Source organism: Macrosteles quadrilineatus, unplaced genomic scaffold (assembly GCF_028750875.1).
Source record: "Macrosteles quadrilineatus isolate MER2022 unplaced genomic scaffold, UCM_ALF_1.0 Scaffold_8__2_contigs__length_117827958, whole genome shotgun sequence".
Taxonomy (NCBI): Eukaryota; Metazoa; Arthropoda; class Insecta; order Hemiptera; family Cicadellidae; genus Macrosteles; species Macrosteles quadrilineatus.
The window spans coordinates 88,936,687-88,956,732 of NW_026542601.1; the positions used below are offsets into that span (position 1 = coordinate 88,936,687).

The 20,046-nt window shown below is 32.4% G+C and overlaps 1 protein-coding gene and 1 long non-coding RNA gene across 3 annotated transcripts in view; both read right to left on the bottom strand.

The window, feature by feature from the left end:
* Window positions 1–8,627: 8,627 nt before the first annotated feature.
* Window positions 8,628–11,816, bottom strand: LOC128999419 (uncharacterized). The gene is made up of 3 exons (XR_008491295.1): window positions 11,677–11,816; window positions 10,180–10,330; window positions 8,628–8,685 (listed from the first exon to the last, which is right to left on the bottom strand). It is a non-coding gene; the product is annotated as an uncharacterized LOC128999419 (long non-coding RNA).
* Window positions 11,817–13,742: 1,926 nt separating this feature from the next.
* Window positions 13,743–20,046, bottom strand: part of LOC128999416 (rab3 GTPase-activating protein catalytic subunit) — a 101,721-nt gene continuing 95,417 nt past the window's right edge. The window contains exons 15-19 of one of the 2 annotated variants that reach the window (XM_054425923.1): window positions 19,314–19,360; window positions 17,552–17,626; window positions 17,133–17,333; window positions 16,302–16,508; window positions 13,743–15,689 (exon numbers count right to left, since the gene is read on the bottom strand). In XM_054425923.1, the coding sequence (XP_054281898.1) occupies window positions 15,456–15,689; window positions 16,302–16,508; window positions 17,133–17,333; window positions 17,552–17,626; window positions 19,314–19,360 (764 nt within the window). In that variant the 3' untranslated portion in view covers window positions 13,743–15,455. Of the gene's footprint in view, window positions 15,702–16,301; window positions 16,509–17,132; window positions 17,334–17,551; window positions 17,627–19,313; window positions 19,361–20,046 lie in introns of both variants that reach the window. The other variant, XM_054425922.1, reaches the window with a different exon arrangement.

Here is a 20,046-nt window from a genome sequence, read left to right on the forward strand (position 1 = left end):
CTCAACTTCTCTGAAAAATTTGTCCCCGTTCTATCATTGCTCTTAATTTCTTCAGATTTAGTTTTGCTATCCCCTTCCTTAAAAGGGGGTATATCTCCTTGCTTATGAGTAACATCTTTATCTTTTCCTCTCTCTACTTTACTGCTTTCTTGATTTCTTAAGCTATTGTTTATTTCTTCTGCCTTGAAGGTATTATTATTGATACTTTTTGCTGATTTACAATTTTGGCAGTTAATTTTACCAAACTTATTTTGATCAATATTGAAAACTTTGGTTATTGAGTCAAAACAGTCTCCTTTCTTGTTCGGAAGTTTTCTTGCTGGTGCTCCTTTTCCTAGGTCTTTCCTTAGGGCAGCACCTATATGTAATAATCTTTATTGTCAAAACTTAAAATAATCTCTTCAAACAGGCGTTGCTTGAGCACTAAAGTTATATATTTTAAAATTGGGTGTTAACAAGTTACTATAGTTTGACCGTTAGAAAGCGACCTGCGCGAAATATAGATACATTAAACTAGAACAAGAACCATTAACAACAATTTAAGATGGGATCATTCTGCAGTTACCGGTAATACCAAACCCATCCAGAAACCATTACTAATTATGTTGGTTTGACTTATATGATAGTTATTAATAATTTGTTCTTGAAACTTGGAATACCACGAATCAATAATTACTTGAGAAACAAGTTACATGTCACCCAAGCTCTAGAGCTGGCCACATAAAAAAATACATGTATAATTCTGGTAAGTTCAACAACATTCCATCTGCTTTTCCTGTGAAAAGACTGAAACCAAAATTAAACATTCAATAGTCTGTACACTGTACAGTATTCCAAAATCAACTTTTAAAATCCTTTTCTGGATGGAAACAGAAATAGTAGTTTCTTTTTTGAGTGAATTTGACTTTTCAGGACAAATCCAAAGGCAAACAATATGTAATATTTGAATATATTTTTGTAAATTGTTCAAAATAATATTTTTTTCATTTTAGAATACACTTTTAGCCACAGGCCGAATGCATTATTTCTACTTGACTACTAACACTACCAAGTCTACATCAAGTTTAACAGGTTTTTTTTTATATATTTCCGATTTTAAAGTTAAAATCATCAATGGTATGAGTGCACGCAACCTATAAGTGCAATGCAAAAGGATTATAGGAAATAGTTTAAGACTTACCATTTAAAGAACTTGATTTTAAGTCTCTTTTCCAATAAACATTCTTGCCATTTTTTGAAACTTGGAATTCCGATTCCATAGGTTTAATTGGTTGTTCAATTGAATAACCTTTAAATATGAAATTGTCCTGTTGTGGGTAAGATAGTTGATTTGTATTGCAGGCTCTTCCAAAAACGTTGGTATGGTTGATTGATCTATATCTCTCAGAGATCCTGTTAGTGTTTTTCTTCAATTCTTTACAATTGAATACATCAGTTGGAAAATCAAATGCTGTAAAATATCAATAGGCTTAGAAAATAAGAAAACCTAAAGACAAATAATACTTGAAAGGGATCCTGCAAGAGGTGGGGAAAGGGAGGTCATTTTATAAAACACCCCCACCTCAGCAAACCTGCAGACTTGGCGAATATTAATTTGCTTGATTGGATTTTACTCCTTAAAATTATCAGATTTATTCCCAGTTTCAATCACATTAATTATTTTAATGATTAACTTACTTAGGTTTGCTGCTACGGAGAAAGTAATGAGTATGTTTTATGTGAAATGTTGATAGCTTGGAAATAAATACATTTGCCAGATTTTATAGTTTTAGTGATTTTTTCCTATAGGGAATAAGCTATTAGTGTATGTCTCATGGTAAGACTTGTACCCTGAAAACCTCAAATGGTCATTCAGTGTCTCATATTATTCTGAACTTATCTAGAGTGGGGAAAAATTTTATGTCATCACTGTAGGACCAACACTATTGTCTGAAATCAATAGTGGACACCTTACAAGATCACCCATATACATATGAACATTTTGAACAAATTGTGTTTTTGACCTCTAGTAACATCATTGGCTATAACTTACACAGATAAATCAATATATCACAGATATAGTACCCATCAACATGAAAAAGTAAATCAGGCCCGTGTCTAGAACATACTGTGGCCATATGGTAATAGCTTACTCCCTATGGGAAATTTGATAAAGTAAAATAAACTTAAGTACCGGAACCTAAGTTTGGTAGGTAAACAGAAAAAAAACATCATTTAGGTAAAAAAAACCCTATATGTAAGCTATACAAAAAATAACCTAGAAATCAAGAAATATTTTTCTCCTAAAATCATGTTGACATGTTTATGTACTGAGCCACAGAGAAGTAGTATGGTGAAATTATAAATATATGCCTAAATTCTCTGCTAATAAATATTAATATTTCAAAAATGTTTTCATCAAACGATTTTCTTAAATTGTAAAATCAACATAGTAGCTACCAAAATTTGTCCTTTTTGTATTCATCTCAACTGGAGGGAACAAATTTATGGAGGGCGAAGAATCTGTAATTTGATCATCAATAAACATTCTTCTTGACAGTAGAAGATTAACTGTGTCATCTGCAAGTTTTAGACTGCAGCAGTCTTCAAGATTATTTGATAGACCTGGTAGGCAAATACTATTATTAGAAGTATACAAAATATAAGTTCAATATTTGATAATTGGCAATATTGTCATTATATAATGATCATGCTAGAGACCCGAACCTAGGTCTAGTCAATATAAAGAGAGTTTACAATATCCTCATTCCGTTTTAGTATTACTTAGATAAAACTAAAAGTTTCTTTTTACTTTTTTATGTGGTTAAAAAAAAAATCATACTGGTACCGGTATACTTAAAAACCTCAAATCTAGTAATTTTACAGTTTTACAATTTGTTCATTTATTGTTATTTATTATTGATTTTGGTTAGGGAGTTAAGCTATAGCAACTATAGTTACATTCCATTGGAGAAATAATTCATTTTAATTTAATTAATTTTAACTATGTGTGTGTACCATCCTCTTTTTTATGAACTTTTTGCCCCTATCTTATCATACACGTCCAATTTTTGTCATCTATAAAGCTAACAAGGACCACAAACTTTTGTGAAACCCGTAAGTCACTCTTGTCCCATTGCGAAGCACGACCAGAACAACTAGTATAAAGCTATAACATAAGGATCACAAACTATTAAGAAAACCATAAGCCACACACCTATAAACTGCATACTTGAATTAAAAGACCTGTTAAGAAACTTTTCCGAAAAATATCAGTTTTTTTATCAACTTTATCCTAAGTACCTTAGTTAAATACTCATATTTTATTTATTTCCACACAGTTTATTGCAAATACACAAGAGATTTTCATTAAAATAAGCATTAAGTATGACTGAACTTCGCCTATGACTGAAAAAGTGTGTAACTGTTTTTTGTTTACATTATATTTAAAAACCCAAATCTTTCTACTGTGTATTCCCAACCGGTTACAAATCACGGTTTCTTTGTATCAAATTTAACTCTTGATAGGTAAAGATGGTCACTGATCCAGTACAAAATGTAGATGAGTAAACAAGTATATTTTCTTTACATGATTTTTACCTGCTTGTGGCTGATTTCCCATGTTAGTAAAATACACTAAAATATTACACCAATTTCTAAACTAAAACTAAACCAAATAATCAACGTTTCTTATCATTATTACCTACTTATCTCAAATAATCTGTTTAAATGATTATTTCCTGATCATGAGCTGTCACTAGAATGTTTGCAATAATTTAATAAGGTCAAAGACAACCCGGCTAGGTAGGTATCAATGGTTGCAATTGAACATTCTGTAAAAGCTTCATCTTCTTATTCTGGGAATACTTTAAGATTTTACTTTGTAGGGCTGGAATCAATTCAGGATTTTTGTTCCATTAAAATATTGCTTTTACAGTAGTTTAAAGTTTGAATTGTAAATTGAAAATATCACTAACTACAACTGTTAAGACGTCGCCGAGATGAATTAAATTTCTTTAATTGGAATCCCCTTCACACTATTTGAAAAATTCAAATGATTTTGGATATTATTGCTGCTAGTTACTGTATTGGTTTAGCAGAAACAGTGTGTCTCGAATAATATGTAAAAAATATATCAATTTTTAATAAATTTTACAAATTAGTTGAATACTGAGTAAACAGAGATGGATTACTAAAAAACTTACAGTATTAACACTATAGTTCGGCTGCTTAGATAGTGACCTGTGCGCTAGCGCTAATGCTAACCAATGCTAGAGGAGGTCGCTATCTAAGCGGCCGAACTATAGTACAACAGTAATATAATCTTTGAACACAATTAATTACTTTAGTTCTCTTAAAGTAATATTATAATAATATATTTAGAATGGAGGGTACTTCAAATGTTTGCGATAAATATATCACTACTATATTTCTTTCTTTGTGAATTCAATGTATATGATAAATACTGTAGACTTTTTTAAGACAGTTTATTTCAATCAAATACGAAAAAACTTAAAAATATACAGGGTGATAAGAAACAAGTTATTTATATCCAAAAAACAATACTTTATTATGGGACCACATTTAAAACATACTTACATCTATTGCATACATCTAATTAAAAAATATATCACAGATACATCTGAACGCAGGTTACAGAATGTCAAACTATCATTAATCCAGCAAAAACTTCATTTGTATAGAGGGATGATGGTTGTGCGGACATCTTCCACACTTTTCATGACAGCGATATCGTCCTGGAACACAACAATGTTGGGTAAGTTACTTATGTTCAGCCTGTCTATACTACCCTACTATAAGTGAGAAAGTTTATTATAAGTTTACTATAAGTGAATTATAAGTGAGAAAGTTTGAATGTATGGATGTTTCTGACAAGTAAACACAAAAAATACTGGTCGAATTGGGCTGAAATTTGGTGTGACGATAGTTCACATTCCCGATTAAATAGACGCATTCTTATCTCAAAAATCCTTTCGAGCTCCGCCCCAGTGGCTCTGGAGTTTCCCATGTTAACCTTATGAGTACCTCATATTTAAATGGAATAAAATAATTTGGTCATCTGTTTCAACTACACAAGTTGATTCTATCAGCATTAAAAAGTTATAAGGTTTACCAACATATAACAATTATGCAGCACTATTATTTTTTTGCATTTATGACAACATCTAATTTCAACTAGCAACAAAAAGCTGTTAAAAATGAGAATTTAACTTTTTTTATTCTTTAGGTGCAGTGGTAGAACATTATGGCTATGATATATGTGCTATACTATAGCATACCGTAAATTAAAAGAATTAAATTTTCTTAAACCGTGTCCTCTCCCATTGCAAATGCAAATCACGAGTATAACTGCAATAAGCATTTTATACTTATACGCCAACCCCGTATGAAGGACGGGTACTCTGCTAGTGAAAAATAATGTCAGAAGACTGATAGTCCAGTCATATTGTTTAGTACTGGTACTAGTAACCAGTAACAACATATCAAAAATCAACATTCGTGCATACTGTGAAATGTGTTGGAAAATAGTGGCCAATTTTCACTTTTTTGCCCATATTTCACTAACCGTTGGAAATACAGAAATCTTGTTTGAACATAAGTTAAAGAAACACACAAAAATACGTATTTTACTCAGTTACATATTTGCCCTATCTCTAACGGTTTTTTGAGAAAAATTGGAATTGATATTTTAAAAACATTAATTTTGTCTGATATATAGAGAGATATATGTGTCTGTAAACTTGATAACTGGAGTAAAGTTTATCCGATTTTGATGAAATTTGGCTTGAAGGTGTACGGCGGAACAATATGTTATAACCTTGAATGAGTTTGCGAAGTAGACTACTCATGTGCAGAGTTTCATCACTTAGAGAATTATTTCCACCTACTAACCCTAATATGACTGGACTATGAATAAACATTTTATTTATATGCACCAGCTGTAGCAAAGTTTTTATTCACACATTTATCCTATCAGTTATAAGTAGGTGTATAAGAAAGAAATAAAAGCAGTATTTTACAGAAGCACACTCTTATCTCAATCAAAGTTCTTTTATATTTTAAAACTGGCGACAGCTGGTAGTGTAAGGTGTGGTATGTACTGGTACTCCATATAGTGTTAAATAAAGTCAAAGGTAAAATAATAAATTAAGGAACGCGGCAGCGTTCCGCCCCGCCAAGTCCCCCAGCGGTACACAGCTGCTGCAGTGTATATATACATGACGTGACAAAGTGGCTTTTTTACTCGTCTATAGCTCTGAAGAAACAAAAGCTATTAAAATAATTATTCATCTACTGGATAGGGGCACTCATTCTCAATCAAATTTAAAAAAAGAATTAAAAAAACGGTTGTGTTTGAGCCAGAAAAACTAGTTTGAAAATTCACAAATTTTCCGTGTTCTCCTTCTTCTCCTTGAATGTTGACGGACCTACAGCCCAAACCACTGGCTCAATTTCAATGTTTTTTATGTTGTTTGAAAGCCCTTAACGTGTAGATGTGCCTTTTCAGGGTCTCAAGTCGGTGCGTTGACCCATAAACCCTTGGCAAGCCCTCAAAGTACGATTTTGGCCCATTTAAATAACATAGGATTAAAATAAAAACAAAAGAAGGACCAGCTGCGATTAAATCTCATTTAATTTAAATGTCAGAGAAATTCATAGGAACAGCTGAAAATTATTTTAAAACTTTTATAAAGTATTTTTTTCAGGTATACCGAATGATTTGAACTACTTACTATATAAAATTACTTAGAGCAGTGATATTCCCCGATACTTTCTATTGAAAAATGCAGTGTACCGATGGTACACTGGTACAGCAGCTCGTCATTTTTAACAGTTTAATACTACTTATTAAAACATATGAAACCTAGGAACTTGAAACTTAGTACTAGTACTAAGGTTTGTTATATGTGTTGATACACTAAAACAAATAAAACAATCGGGAAAATCACTCTACGTATGTTAAACAAGCAATTAAAAAGTGATATGTAAATTTAGGATAGATGAGTTTTTCAATATTTGTTTTGTTTATGCTATTTCTAACAAACTTAATCGGTTTGATTACATTTTTACTTCTCTAATAAGGGCTCAATTTACACTAGTCTTTAGATGTACGGGTTTAATTATCAGAACACTTATGTAACACCAACGCATTTCATGTTGTTCAAGATGACCATTGATGAAATTTGAAACTGAGTTTAAGCCCAGGGGGTTTGTTAAATAGTAATTTTGGTACGTCCAAAAGGTTTTTAATCGGTTTAAAGCAGATAAGACCAAAAATGTAAAATTTAGTTCTACACAAACAATATTATTGAAATTAAATGAGATGTAGTTGTACCGTGGTCTATATATCAGAGAAAGGAGGATTTTTATTTTAACTGTTAATTTTCTACAAAAATAAATAAAATCTAACAAAAAACCACTAAGTGGTAACACTTTCCCCGCCAAGTCAGCAATCCAAAAAAGATAATAAATCATTACTTTTTCCGCCAAGAAAAACCATGTAATGTATGTAAGTTTGGCAACTTGGCGGCAGACTTTTGCTCGATCACTTTAAAAAAATACCATAAAACTAGTTTCATTGAGCAAGTATCTCTCCCATTAGTACATTGCTAGGTGAGAGCTTATTTTACAAAATTTGACCTTATTTGTGCCACATTTCATAAACTTGTAATAGTGATGGTTTTATATTTACTGATTACCTCGAAATTATTATGCTTAGTTGGACTAATTAATTAGAGAAGTTGATTTGTGAAATTATCCACGAACGTAACTTCAATGAAAAAAACCAAGCAAAAGTCTGCCGCCAAGTTGCCAAACTTACATACATTACATGGTTTTTCTTGGCGGAAAAAGTAATGATTTATTATCTTTTTTGGATTGCTGACTTGGCGGGGAAAGTGTTACCACTTAGTGGTTTTTTGTTAGATAAACATTTACTTTGCAGTACCTAGTAATTACTGATCGTGTGCCATCTCATTTGGTTCTTGTAAGTAAAGAAAGAAAGAAAGATATTGTTTGATGTTACAGTGAACTTCGTCCTTTAGTTAGGCATTAGATGCCCGCAAAGCCCTATAATCTGCCACCATCTAGGGAATATTACTTTTATGAAATGTATACTTAAAAAATGCTTTTCATCTTGTCTGCAAACTTGTTAGCTGCTTTCAGTCATCAATCTCTTCAAAGATGTCGTTTGACAGTGAATTAACATACACTATGACTTGAGATCTGATAGTCAGCAAAACCACATCATCATTGACTTTGGATACTGCAAGTACTTCTCATCAATTATTTTAAAATTTGAATATTTTTTAAGTATGTTACATGTCCATTTAAGTAGTTCTGATTTCAACTTCTTTACTTTAAGTTTAGTAATGATATTAGGGGGAAATCAATAGTTTGTAGATACATTTTGTTGTTGTAATATTTTTAAAGTTGACAAAATGAGAAGAATAAAAACGTTTATGTTTGCATCGGGCAGAAAAACTCCCTAGATTTGTCAGCTTTTTAAAATTGTTTTTCTGTTTCTATACCATTAGCATTGTTTTTCAGCATTGTTAGCTTTGTTCAGCTGTTCCGTTAAAGTGATAAATAGTCTCTAACCTACTATTATGGCTGTTATGTCTCTACCTGGTTTAGAGGGGGGATTCAGTCAAGAGCAGCCCAGCACTCTAGGTTTTATGGATGCTAAAGAAACACAAAAAGGCACATATGTTACAATGGTGTCTGCTTTCAGAATCTAGCAAACGTTTAACCAAACCAACTTTCTAGCCATATTAACCACATCTAATGATTTATTTTTAATGAATGTATAGTTTGGTTCAAGTTAAATTGAAATGATCTCTAAAAAAAGTAATAATCATTTTATGTTTAAGGCAACGTAAAATTTACCTATCATCTGCATGAGAGTCGGAACGTGTTTTGTTGGGAACACTTAAAAAGCAAAAAAGATTTTTTAGTGATTTTGTTCATATTAAAACATTCAAGGTATCTAATGTAATTTTATGAATAAATCTATACTTATAAAAGTCAAATACCATTCACTGACTCACTGAACACTGTATCTCAAAAACTACTAGCCGTAAGAACTCAAGAATCGGCATGGAGGTTCCAATCAGCCTAGGTGTGCAATAAGAAGCGTTTTCATTAAATTCCATCAGGGCTTTGCCCCAGTGGCTTTTAAAGTTGCCATGTTATCCATATGTAGAAAAGATTTGTTTACATTTGAACATATGAATACTTTTGAACCTGCACTATTAATTAAGGGAACAGCTGGTTATATTTTATTAGGTAAAATTATATTTACATTATTTTTGTGACTTGAAAAAGTGTTTTACTGAATAGTATATTTTAAATAGTTAAATCAAAAAAATAAATCATGAAGTGTTTTTTGTCACTACTCTTTTTATTTTGTTGTGAATTTTAAGGTATGTGTGCTCTCTATAATTTAATAACACAGTACAATTTAATAATCATCAAAGAAAGATTATTGGCTAATGAGTTTACCCTTTTATTTGAAGGGGTGGCACCTGCATTCTCCTATCACATAATAACAATAATTATTTTGTTGGCTTATTAGATTAAAAGATTTAACTTTTTAATTTAAATTTAAGTGAGCGAAGCTACGACGGTTTTCTAGTACTGTATATAAAGAAGTTTCCTTCAGCAGATGAGTTATAAGCTTATAACAAACTTATGCCTGATGGGTTCAGTAAATAATACTTTTAAAATTTCAGTAATGTATTAACTTTAATTATCAATTTTTGGCTATCCACATTTATTTATATATACTCATACACAACAAATTGAACACTACAAACTAAATCTCTAGGTACAACAGCTCTGAAGATGGCTATCCGCAGCAAAATTTAAACGTTAGCACTATAAATATAATGATTTATAACGATTTGGTATTACAAGTGCCATCTGTGACATGGTTTTACCTAAAGGACTTGGTTTGTAATGTTAGTGTTAGTGGCCTCAAGCATTATTACTTGTGATAATAAAATCCAACCAACTGATTCTACTATCTCCTGAAGAAGCCCTTTGTAGGGGTGAAATATGAAATTAAGTTGTGAAAACTTTGTGGGCTGAAATTCTTTTTTTTTGTGCAGTTTATTTGTGTACATTCAACTCATACTTATATAAATTACAAGTGAAGTTAATGATTAAATTTCACACCTTCATGTTTCGTCCTCCGTAGCCATTGCAAAGTGAAGATGTAGTAGCATGTCCAGACGATGACCAGGATAGCGTAGAAGGTTGTGAGGACTGAGTAAAGGAAGATAACCTTCCACCAGTCCTTCAGCAAGGCTACTAGCTCTCTGACCATCTGGGGGAATAGGTTAGACATTAAAATGGGTTATGTTAAATAGAAATCAGTAAACAAAACTGTATGCAAAATGTCTTGTACTTAGGTTTAAATAAAGGTTTTATATTGATGTTATTATATTGTGAGACCTGCAAGGTCAATTAAGCCTGGTGTAGCCTCCGCCCCTTATACAATCCCCCTAATTATTTACTACCATATAACAAAGCTTAAATTTTTAAGAATTTCTTTTAGAGAATTCACATCCAAAAACTTCCTTTTCATTTTCGTACTCTTATTAGTGTTATGGTGCTAAATCAGAACAACTTACAAGAATAAAATAAAAGGATAATGATTCGGGTTTAAATCTTCAAAATTAGTACAAAATTCATGTTCATATACATATACAGATTAACAGATACCATTTTGGATATTGTGTAAATATGCCATCAAATTGTTCTACATATTTTATTACAAAATATGTTTTACTTTTTTTGTTTTTAGTAACATAAATAACGTAATGTCTGAAACTATATTCCGTTCACAGAATTTAGGCAGTTTTAGGGGAAGAAATTCATCCCCTCCACTTGATCCTATCTTTAAAACAATAGCTCAACAGCTGAGTTTTGCCAAAATATAAATCAGCTGCAAAATATGTAACAAGCAAAAAAGTAGTGGAGGAACTTACCCTCAAACTGCCTAAATTGTGTGAGCGGACTATAGTTTCTAAAGAAATTGGAAATTGCATAAGGTATTGCAGTTTATGATTATGTTAATAAATTTACAAGCATCTCCTGATTCATTTTCTGAACTTATTTTGAGATTTAAATGATAAAATTGAGACACAAAAATTATAGACATATTCTATGGGAGTTAACACAGTTAATTACCAAACAATAGATTTTTTGAAACGGAAAAAAAACCCTCAATTTTGATTGTTAGTTTCTTTATTGGTTGATTGGAAAACTAAACTCGGTCAACATTTATGTGAATCTTAGTTCTTGAATGATATAAAAGCGGATTTCCGGTAGAACGCGGTGGTACTGAGTTCCGGTACCTCTCTTTTGGAAAGATAAAAATATTGGCATAAATAGGTACATAAATATGTACTTAACATATTAAATAGGTTACAGCCCTGGCACCTCATTTTTTACAGCATAAACACAAACACAGATAAACATGCTTTACAAACACATAATATTTTCTTTAGACAAAGATTTACACACTTATTAAAAACTATTATTAAAACACACCCTCTAAACAACCCCATTCCTTGTTTAATCATCACATTCTATTTCACATAAACTTTGAATTTTAATATTTTGTATTCTAGGTGTAAAATTAGGGGACGTTTAGTCACCAAAGCCTACCTTAACAAGGTTGTAGTGTGTAGTACTTTATCTGAAGACTTGGAGATGCCTTGGCACTGTCTGTGTATCACAGTTGACTGATTGTCACTGACTACATGTCTTGCAGCATGGTGACTAGAGCTGACCCTTGACCCCACCGTCATCAGTCAATAGGACCAAGTTCCAGATAGGACCAGAACAGATAAAAATATTCCTGCACAGTTATGTCTTATCACCTTGACTCTATGGTTAATCACCAAAAGAGAATGTGTAAATATGATGATCAAGTATGAATGAAACTGCTTGCAGTGTCAAATTGTTAATCAAAATTTAAATGTTATTTTTAGTTTAAAACACTGTGCATGAGTTTATGAACATTTAAATAATTTAGTTTATTTTAACAGTTTTTTTTATCACAAATGGATTTGAAGTTTGGTTGAAAACTTGAAATTTTAAAGTGTTATTGACTATTGAATAAGATTTTATTTAAGGATTGCATATTTTTTTACTTATATATTTATTGTTAGAGTACATACTCAAAATGCAAGTTATATTATGTTTTTGTTCAAATAGATGTAAAAACGGTACTTAAATAAAATATAAAAATATATTATATAATTTTGCTAAACATCACATATTTGGAAAATGCCATTTACAGTATAATCTGATATTTTACTCATTGAAATGAACCACAGTAGAAAATATACTTAATTGCATATTTAAAATTTGACAAGTTAGTGGAATACATCGGGATAAAAATATCATAACCTTCATAAGGAAGGTGACTTTTCTAGTATTTTGTTTAACTATATTTTTTCAAATGATTATGGGAAAGTGGTAGTTTTAATAAAATGTCACTTTAAATTTTTACTTTAAAAAATTGTGATCCTAAAAAAATATTAGCTTTTGGTGGTTTAAAACAGGTTTTAATAAAAATAAATTACAGAAGAGGGGTGAGATGTCTTAAGTGCATAAAGGCTCTAAAAGTGTATTCATCTTTGCATTCTAGTGTGTCAGCATTGTACAAATCTAATCTTACTAATATTATAAATGTGATATAATATAATCTACCACAAACCAAACTTATTCCAAGAGTATACTTATAATTTAAAAAATAACACGTTTTTGCAATACATCTATATACAGAATTTTCTGATTTTGATTTACTCCGTTGAATTATGTAAATCTTTGTTGTGGCTTCACAAAACCTAAACAAAAATAACGTCCCAAAAATTATTTGTTTGTTAAATAAGTTTTAGATATTTATCTAAATAATACTAGACTTATGACCAATTTCCCAATAAAAAAATCTTTTTGATCCATCTTGTCCAAAATGTTACTATTTTAATTTTAAATATTAGCTTACACCACATTGTGTTCCAATGATGTTTCCTTATATTAAAATGTTGCACACTTTTTATTTTTTTGTCGTCCTAGGACACGAGCCTGGAATTGTTTTGCACATTAATCAGGCTAGACCTAGGAGTTGCGGCGCTATCACTTAGATAAAATCCATTGGTGATTTCACGGGATTTGAACCCAGGACCTCAGGGACTGAAGTCCCGCGCTCTAACCACACTAGACCAGCTCCCTCCCTCCTACATGTTGCACACTATGGACGTTCAAATTAATTTCATTTTTCAAACAAGGGAAATTAAATGAACTAAACCAGATAATCATTAAATTTTTAATAGGCACATACTATTGTTTACTGATGCTTCAGACAATAAATTTAAAGCTATATGATAGAAATGTACAGTTAGTTTCTAAACTTTATAGGAGGAATTAACTTATATATACTATTGGCCTTAGAATTACAACAAATTTAACTACCGAGAATTAAGAAGAATATTAAGCTCAATTATATTTTCAACATTATTATAACTATAAGTGGGTTATTCAAATGTAATACTGTATAGAAATCCACAAGTATTTAATGGAATACCTATTTAATATAATGTGTATTATTTTTAAATAAAAAATATAACACGAGTATAGATACATTAAAATAAAACATATAAAACGTAACATAAATAAATAACCTTAACAAAGATTATGTTTAGAGGTGATTTAACAAGAGTAAATTGAATGGTATAATCGTTATAATTTATACTACCATTAAGCTAAGAGTTTTGCAAAGAATATTTGAAGTAGTTTGTTGCAAAAAAGGCAGTATCTTATAAATTTATTGCCACCAAGAAGTTTAGCAGTTTACCAAATCTAAACAAATTATGCTAAAAAAAATCAAACTAAATTAATTATCTTTTCCGCTATGAGAATAGCTTTGGTTACAATTAACTTTGGTATAGTAACCAATAGGTGTAGCATAGTAAAGCAACGTAAGTTATTTTTGTTGGTAAGCTAAGAGTTTTGCAAAGAGTATTTTTAGTTTTTAACAAAAATATTTCCTTAACCTTGTCAGATTTATTCACTATTTAACAGTGGCGGCGCTTCCATAAGGGCCAAGTGGGCCGGACTCACCCAAAATAAAAGTAAAGTATATTTTTATATAACTTATAGGTTATTTGATTAATATTATTGAACAAACTGTGATATAAATTAATCTTGAACCTTCAACGAGTCATAACTTTTTTTAAGTATTACATGCCCCCCAACCCTCCGGAATATCCCACCCTACTGTTCAGGCTAAGCACCGCCACTGCTATTTGAATAACATTAAAGTTCATGAGTACAGTAGAGTCCCGCAAACTCGGCACTGGATAACCCGGCAGTCTGGATAACTCGGCCATCACCTGGCTCAGAAAATTAGTGATTTTTTGAGTCCGAGTTAAGCTGGATTCAAGTCAGCTTTAGTCAAATTATTCGCAACTGGTACTAAGAATTTGTTGTACTATATCTGATGACTTAATACTGATTTGTAATATAAATATAAATAAAAAAGGTGGTTAAAAAGCTAAATTGTTCTGATTTTTAACCCTAGTTCCCGATAACCCGGCATTTCACAAACTCGGCACCCTTCCAGTCCACATTACGCCGAGTTTGCGGGACTCTACTGTACCTAGGTTTCCTGCTAAATGGAAGGAAAAGGTGTTTTTTAAATAAAATATTAAGAGTATAGTATGAAATATCAAAATACTTGCATAAACAAGCAATTTAAAACAGTTTACCTTTTCCTTATAGAAAAACATAGATATTTTTAATGCTCAGTTTTAAAAAATGTTCTCTGTAACCTTTAATATTCTCAACGACCCTACAACATACAAAATTATTTGTTTTTTAAGCTCAACACAATGGTTATGATGAAATTTTGGAATTTTCAAGGAAAGGGTATAACACCCCATTTCCATGACCCGATCTTGCTAGCCCTACACATTCCTGCCAAATTTCATCAAAATCAGACAAAAACTAATCAAATTATCGTGTTCACACACACACACACATAATTATGTATAATGGCTTAAACCTGTTTGCTTTATTTACTAAAATAAAATTAAGTGAATTAATTTCAGTTTTAAACCGTAGTAACATCTAACTGTTGTCGGTGGCAGTTGACCTAGCTTTATGCAGTGTTTTTTTCTTGTTCACGCCAAAGGAATTTTACATCAAAGAACAAAAAGCACTTTAACGGGCTAACATTCCAAACCTTTACATTTTTTTTTGCATATGCCAGTGTCAAAGCTGTTACTCTCATACCCACTAAACTTGGTAACAAATGCAGTATATATTTGACCGAAATGTGTTTACAGCATTAAGACAACCAACCTCTAAAAGGAAAAACCAAGTATTAATTTGAGCAAAAACGTTTAAAGAAATCCCATCCCTTGATTTGTACAATGCTTCTATTGGAATGTGGTATCTTGTGCAAAGCATCCGGCCATTATAATGTCGTCTTTCCTCAGTCGCACGGCCAGACGCTGGGAGAGGGGTAGAGAAGAAGGGGAGGGGCGAGGAGCGACCACTCTCAAGATGAACTCTCTCTCAGACGCAGGAGGAAACACTGATGTAGATACAGGACTCCAGGGCTCAGTAGTGATGCGGGACGCTGGATCACTGTCTGAGATCATCTGGGAAGCCTGGAAACAAAACTGTCAGGATAAAGTATAAAGAGGACATGATAGGTTGCTTTGACTATGAACAGAACAAGACATACATTATATTTCTCTTACCAAGATCTTTCGTTTGACACCTCTACCGTGTTTCTATGCCCAACTGTTACATCAATTTAGTGTGGATACAGAAACTCTTAAAAATAAATATAGATTAATAAGCACCAAAAAGAGTATATAATAATAATGTTTCCTTTGGAATTGTTAAACTTTTCTCAAACCTTCATTCGCATTCAGATGTTTGAATCATTAAAAACTAAACTATATTATGTTTTACTGAAATTGTATGTGCATAAAGTGTTTTTCCTACAATGTATAGGTTAATAAGGTGTATAGGACAAGCAGGTAGGTTATGGGACAAGTTAGGCCTACTTGCCACAAAAGCCGTGTTAAAAGCTGTGTTTACACGTACCCAGTAGAGCAGGCAGGTGACAGGACAGGTTACTTGCCTCTGTTGTATTTCAAGTTACCTGAGGCAATAAATCTGCCCGCCAACTGTCCTCGTGTTAATGCGGCTTTAGCGTTATATTCAATATCTGAAGATTAAAAACTAAAACAAAAAATTTTCTAGAAACTAACTTTGTGGGCTTCACTGAACATTGTCCGTATCCGAGCAGCAATCTCTCCTCGAGGACCACCGGGTACAGGAGCTTCCGGTGCAGTGACCAGAGCTGCTAGGAACTGGCGCATCTCACACGTCTGTCCTGCACCGGGACACAGCTTGTGCTCCAGGGACGCCACTTGCGCCACCACACACTCCGCCCACGCCACCTCCTGAGCTAGATCCTGTTAAAACACAAAGGGTAATGCAGTGTTTAAGGAATAAAAGTAATAAAGAAAGTTGTGGCTGTCACTTTATTTTATAAATATTTAACCCGTCTTAAGCTAATACTAAATTAATTATTATAATAGAGAAGTTTAATGATAGTTATTCAAGAATTATTTTCATAATAGTCCATCAAGGTAATTTAATGACAAAATTATAATACAAACTTTAACTATAAACACCCACCTTAGATTAGAGTAGGAAAAAATGTTCACTATTTTGCCATGATCGGGGAAAATGTTATAAGTTTGCCGTGACCATAGAAGATGTACTAGATTTTGTTAAGGCTGCAGAAGATAATATAGAATTCACTATGAACACAGAAGATGTTGACAATTTTACCACAATGTGGGGGAGGATCATGTTGAATGTTATGTATAAGTAGATTTCAGAATTACAAGTAATATTTTTTAATATGCCTACTTTACGAAGCAACCCTATTTTGGCCAGAGACCTGTTGATCTGAACCGACCCAACCCAAAATAAAAAGGCCCATGGACTGCAACATTTGAGTCAATGAGCAAGATGTATCCATCCATGGTACATCCACTAGTGCTGCGTGGTGAGCCAGTGTTTACCAATACCTGATATCTCCTCATATCTGGTGTTCCAGCCCTAGACAGTAGCTCTGCCTTGCTGGCCAAGTGTGATACTGCCACATCTAGTCCTGGCACCTCCACTGGTGCTGCGTGGTGAGCCAGTGTTGCCAACGCTGCATGAGTTAAGGGAGATACCAGCAGGGCTGCCACTTCACGTGGTTGCTTTGCCTCTAGCCAGTGAAGAACCTGTGTATGTAAAAAGATTACAGTGACTGAATTAGCTATATTTGTTACCAAACAAACTTTTTTTGATAAGTTTATAAGAGAGGTGTAAATCATATAGTTAAAATTATTTACAAATTTGTATTTCACATATCTTTCTCCTCTGCATCATAGTACAACACACAATTTCTTTTTAATATAAAATTCCGAACTTAAGATGGCAAAGGATGGTCATAAAGTACCTTTTCAGCTTCTCTTGTGTCATCAAACAGTCTTTTCTGTCTTCGAGCTGGTACAGGTTTAGCAGCCGACCACACCTGGGAAAATAAAAACATCAAAAGGTTGTACAAGGGCATTCCAGAAAGTAACAGACGTTTAATAACGGTGCCGCTAGCAACAATGTTATCACCACCATCTTTTAGCATCAGAGCTATTCTACACCCAGTAGGCCTGTGCATCCAGCATGTGCATCATACCTCTCATACTTTGACTGCAGAAGAATGTTAAAATGAGCTCTGTCAATGCACTGTGCCAATTGTGAGGTGTGGTCTGTGATCAGACTTTATGTTGGCAGGAAAATTACTTTCCAATTGTAATTAACTGTCAGATTTGTGATGATGACAATGAAGTGATGAGATGGCTAAGTGAGACAGTGGTGTACTTATTAATTTTTAAATTGGTTATAAACTTAGTTTCCACTTGTGTTGTAGACTTTCAACAAAGTCAGTGCTACAGAAAGTCATTGGTTTTTTCTCTTTATATCATCCGTTAAGATCTGTGGAACCCGCCAAGCACAAAATTTTGGGTAACCAAGTTTTCTAACACAATTTTACGAACCAATCTCCGTCAACTTTAGGCTCCACAAGTTCCATAATTATATAACGGCGATACTCACAGATTTTGTCTTTGACTTTCCCAAACTGTTTGTCAGTAACTAGACTAGGCCTATCATTGCGGTCCTTATCGTGAACATTGGTTTGTACATTTTTAAAGTTAATTAATGTACTACTGTCTCATGCAGCTCTTTCAATCATCCCTTCTTTGCCGTACACCTCAAAAATCTGTCAATTTTTCCAACAAAAATATGATCACAGAGCCCACCTCACAACTGGCGGGATTTGCAATGATGTAACTTGTTTTAACACTCCACTGCAGAAAAAAGTACAAAAGATATGATGCGCATGTGTTCCTCTTGCTGTATGTGCTCTGTATGGAATATTCTGATGCTTAGATGGCAGCAATGGCACCGTCCCAAGCAGTGTCAATTTAAAATGTCTGTTACTTTCTTGACGACCCTTGTACCTGCAGTTATGTAACTGGATAGCGACATAATTTTTAACTGGGTATTTATATAATTCCATTTGTTTAAGACTGTTAAGTAAATTTGTGACTAAATTCTATGTTGGGTGAGTACAACAGTGAATAGAAAACAGTACATGGGGGCAATATTGTATAAAAAAATGAAAAGTTGATATGTACTCTGTATTGTACGTATTTTGTTTTTTGTTTTTTTTGTTGTTAAAGTACAAACATAATATTATTTTTTTCTGTACGGTATAGTTTTAGTTCATTGCTCTTTTACTTTATGTCCATGGACCTAGCTAGACGATTAAGATGCTTAGATGTTTTTTTATTTCTCTTGTTTTTTTACAATTTTTTTCAACTTACTATTGCACTCAAAAATTAAATCCTGAAATAAAAATACTCTAACCTAAAATTCTAAAATAACATTTGTAGATACAGTAGCCCTAATCATGTAAGATGAAATGCTTAGATAAGAGTTTATATGATAAGTCTAAATAATAAGAACATATTTTTGAGTACATTATGTGATTTATAAAATATTTATTAAATAAAAACTTGGTGACAATTGGTATTTAAAATTCCATAAATTCTTAGCTTTTTCAGGTTGTTCTGGAGTTTCATGTTCAAAGACTACATTTTACTTGTTAGAAGAATATTGATGACAAATGTTCATATTTTTTAAAACCAAAATATACTTGCCTCTATCCACATATTTCCTGGAAGTTTCATTCGAGGACTAAGTTGACCTAGAAAAAAATTAAATAGTGTTACACAATACAAAATTGTTACATAGCCTACTGTTGAAGAACTCAACTACTTATAACTCTATACTAATTCACCACATATTATTAAACCAAAGTAATTTTCTTACTTTGCTGAATATTGCTGTAGGAACCAGCTAGTTTTATTGATCTAGTCTTATTAAGCTATCAAGCAAAACAAAACAAAAAAAATCTAACAGTAGTTTACGCAACAATTGTGTAAAGATAGTGTTAACAATTTGAGTCGAAAATTTAAGGGTACAAGCCTTAAAAGCTTCTACGAGTGTCGTTAACACTATTTACGCGAGTTGCGTACACTACTTTACCTACGACCGGTTTTTAATTACTAATAATCATTACTCAAAACTTCTAAGACAGGTTGTTTTTGTTTATAACCTCTCATTGCCACTGACATTGATGCAACGACTCATTGTATCAATCACTAATTGCACCAATCGTGACAATTAAATTGGTAAACAGATGGTTAGTTAAAGTACGAAGCATTACAATTTTACTTCTTCTCCCTCAATCCTTGAACCTCATTAGTCTGTTAGCCGTGTTGTTAAGTAAAACTACGCTGTTATGTAAGTAAACAATGCTGTTATGTGAAACTTTTCAATGCTAATAACTGAACTGAAACGGCTACGGTACTTTAAAAAACGGCCGTAGGT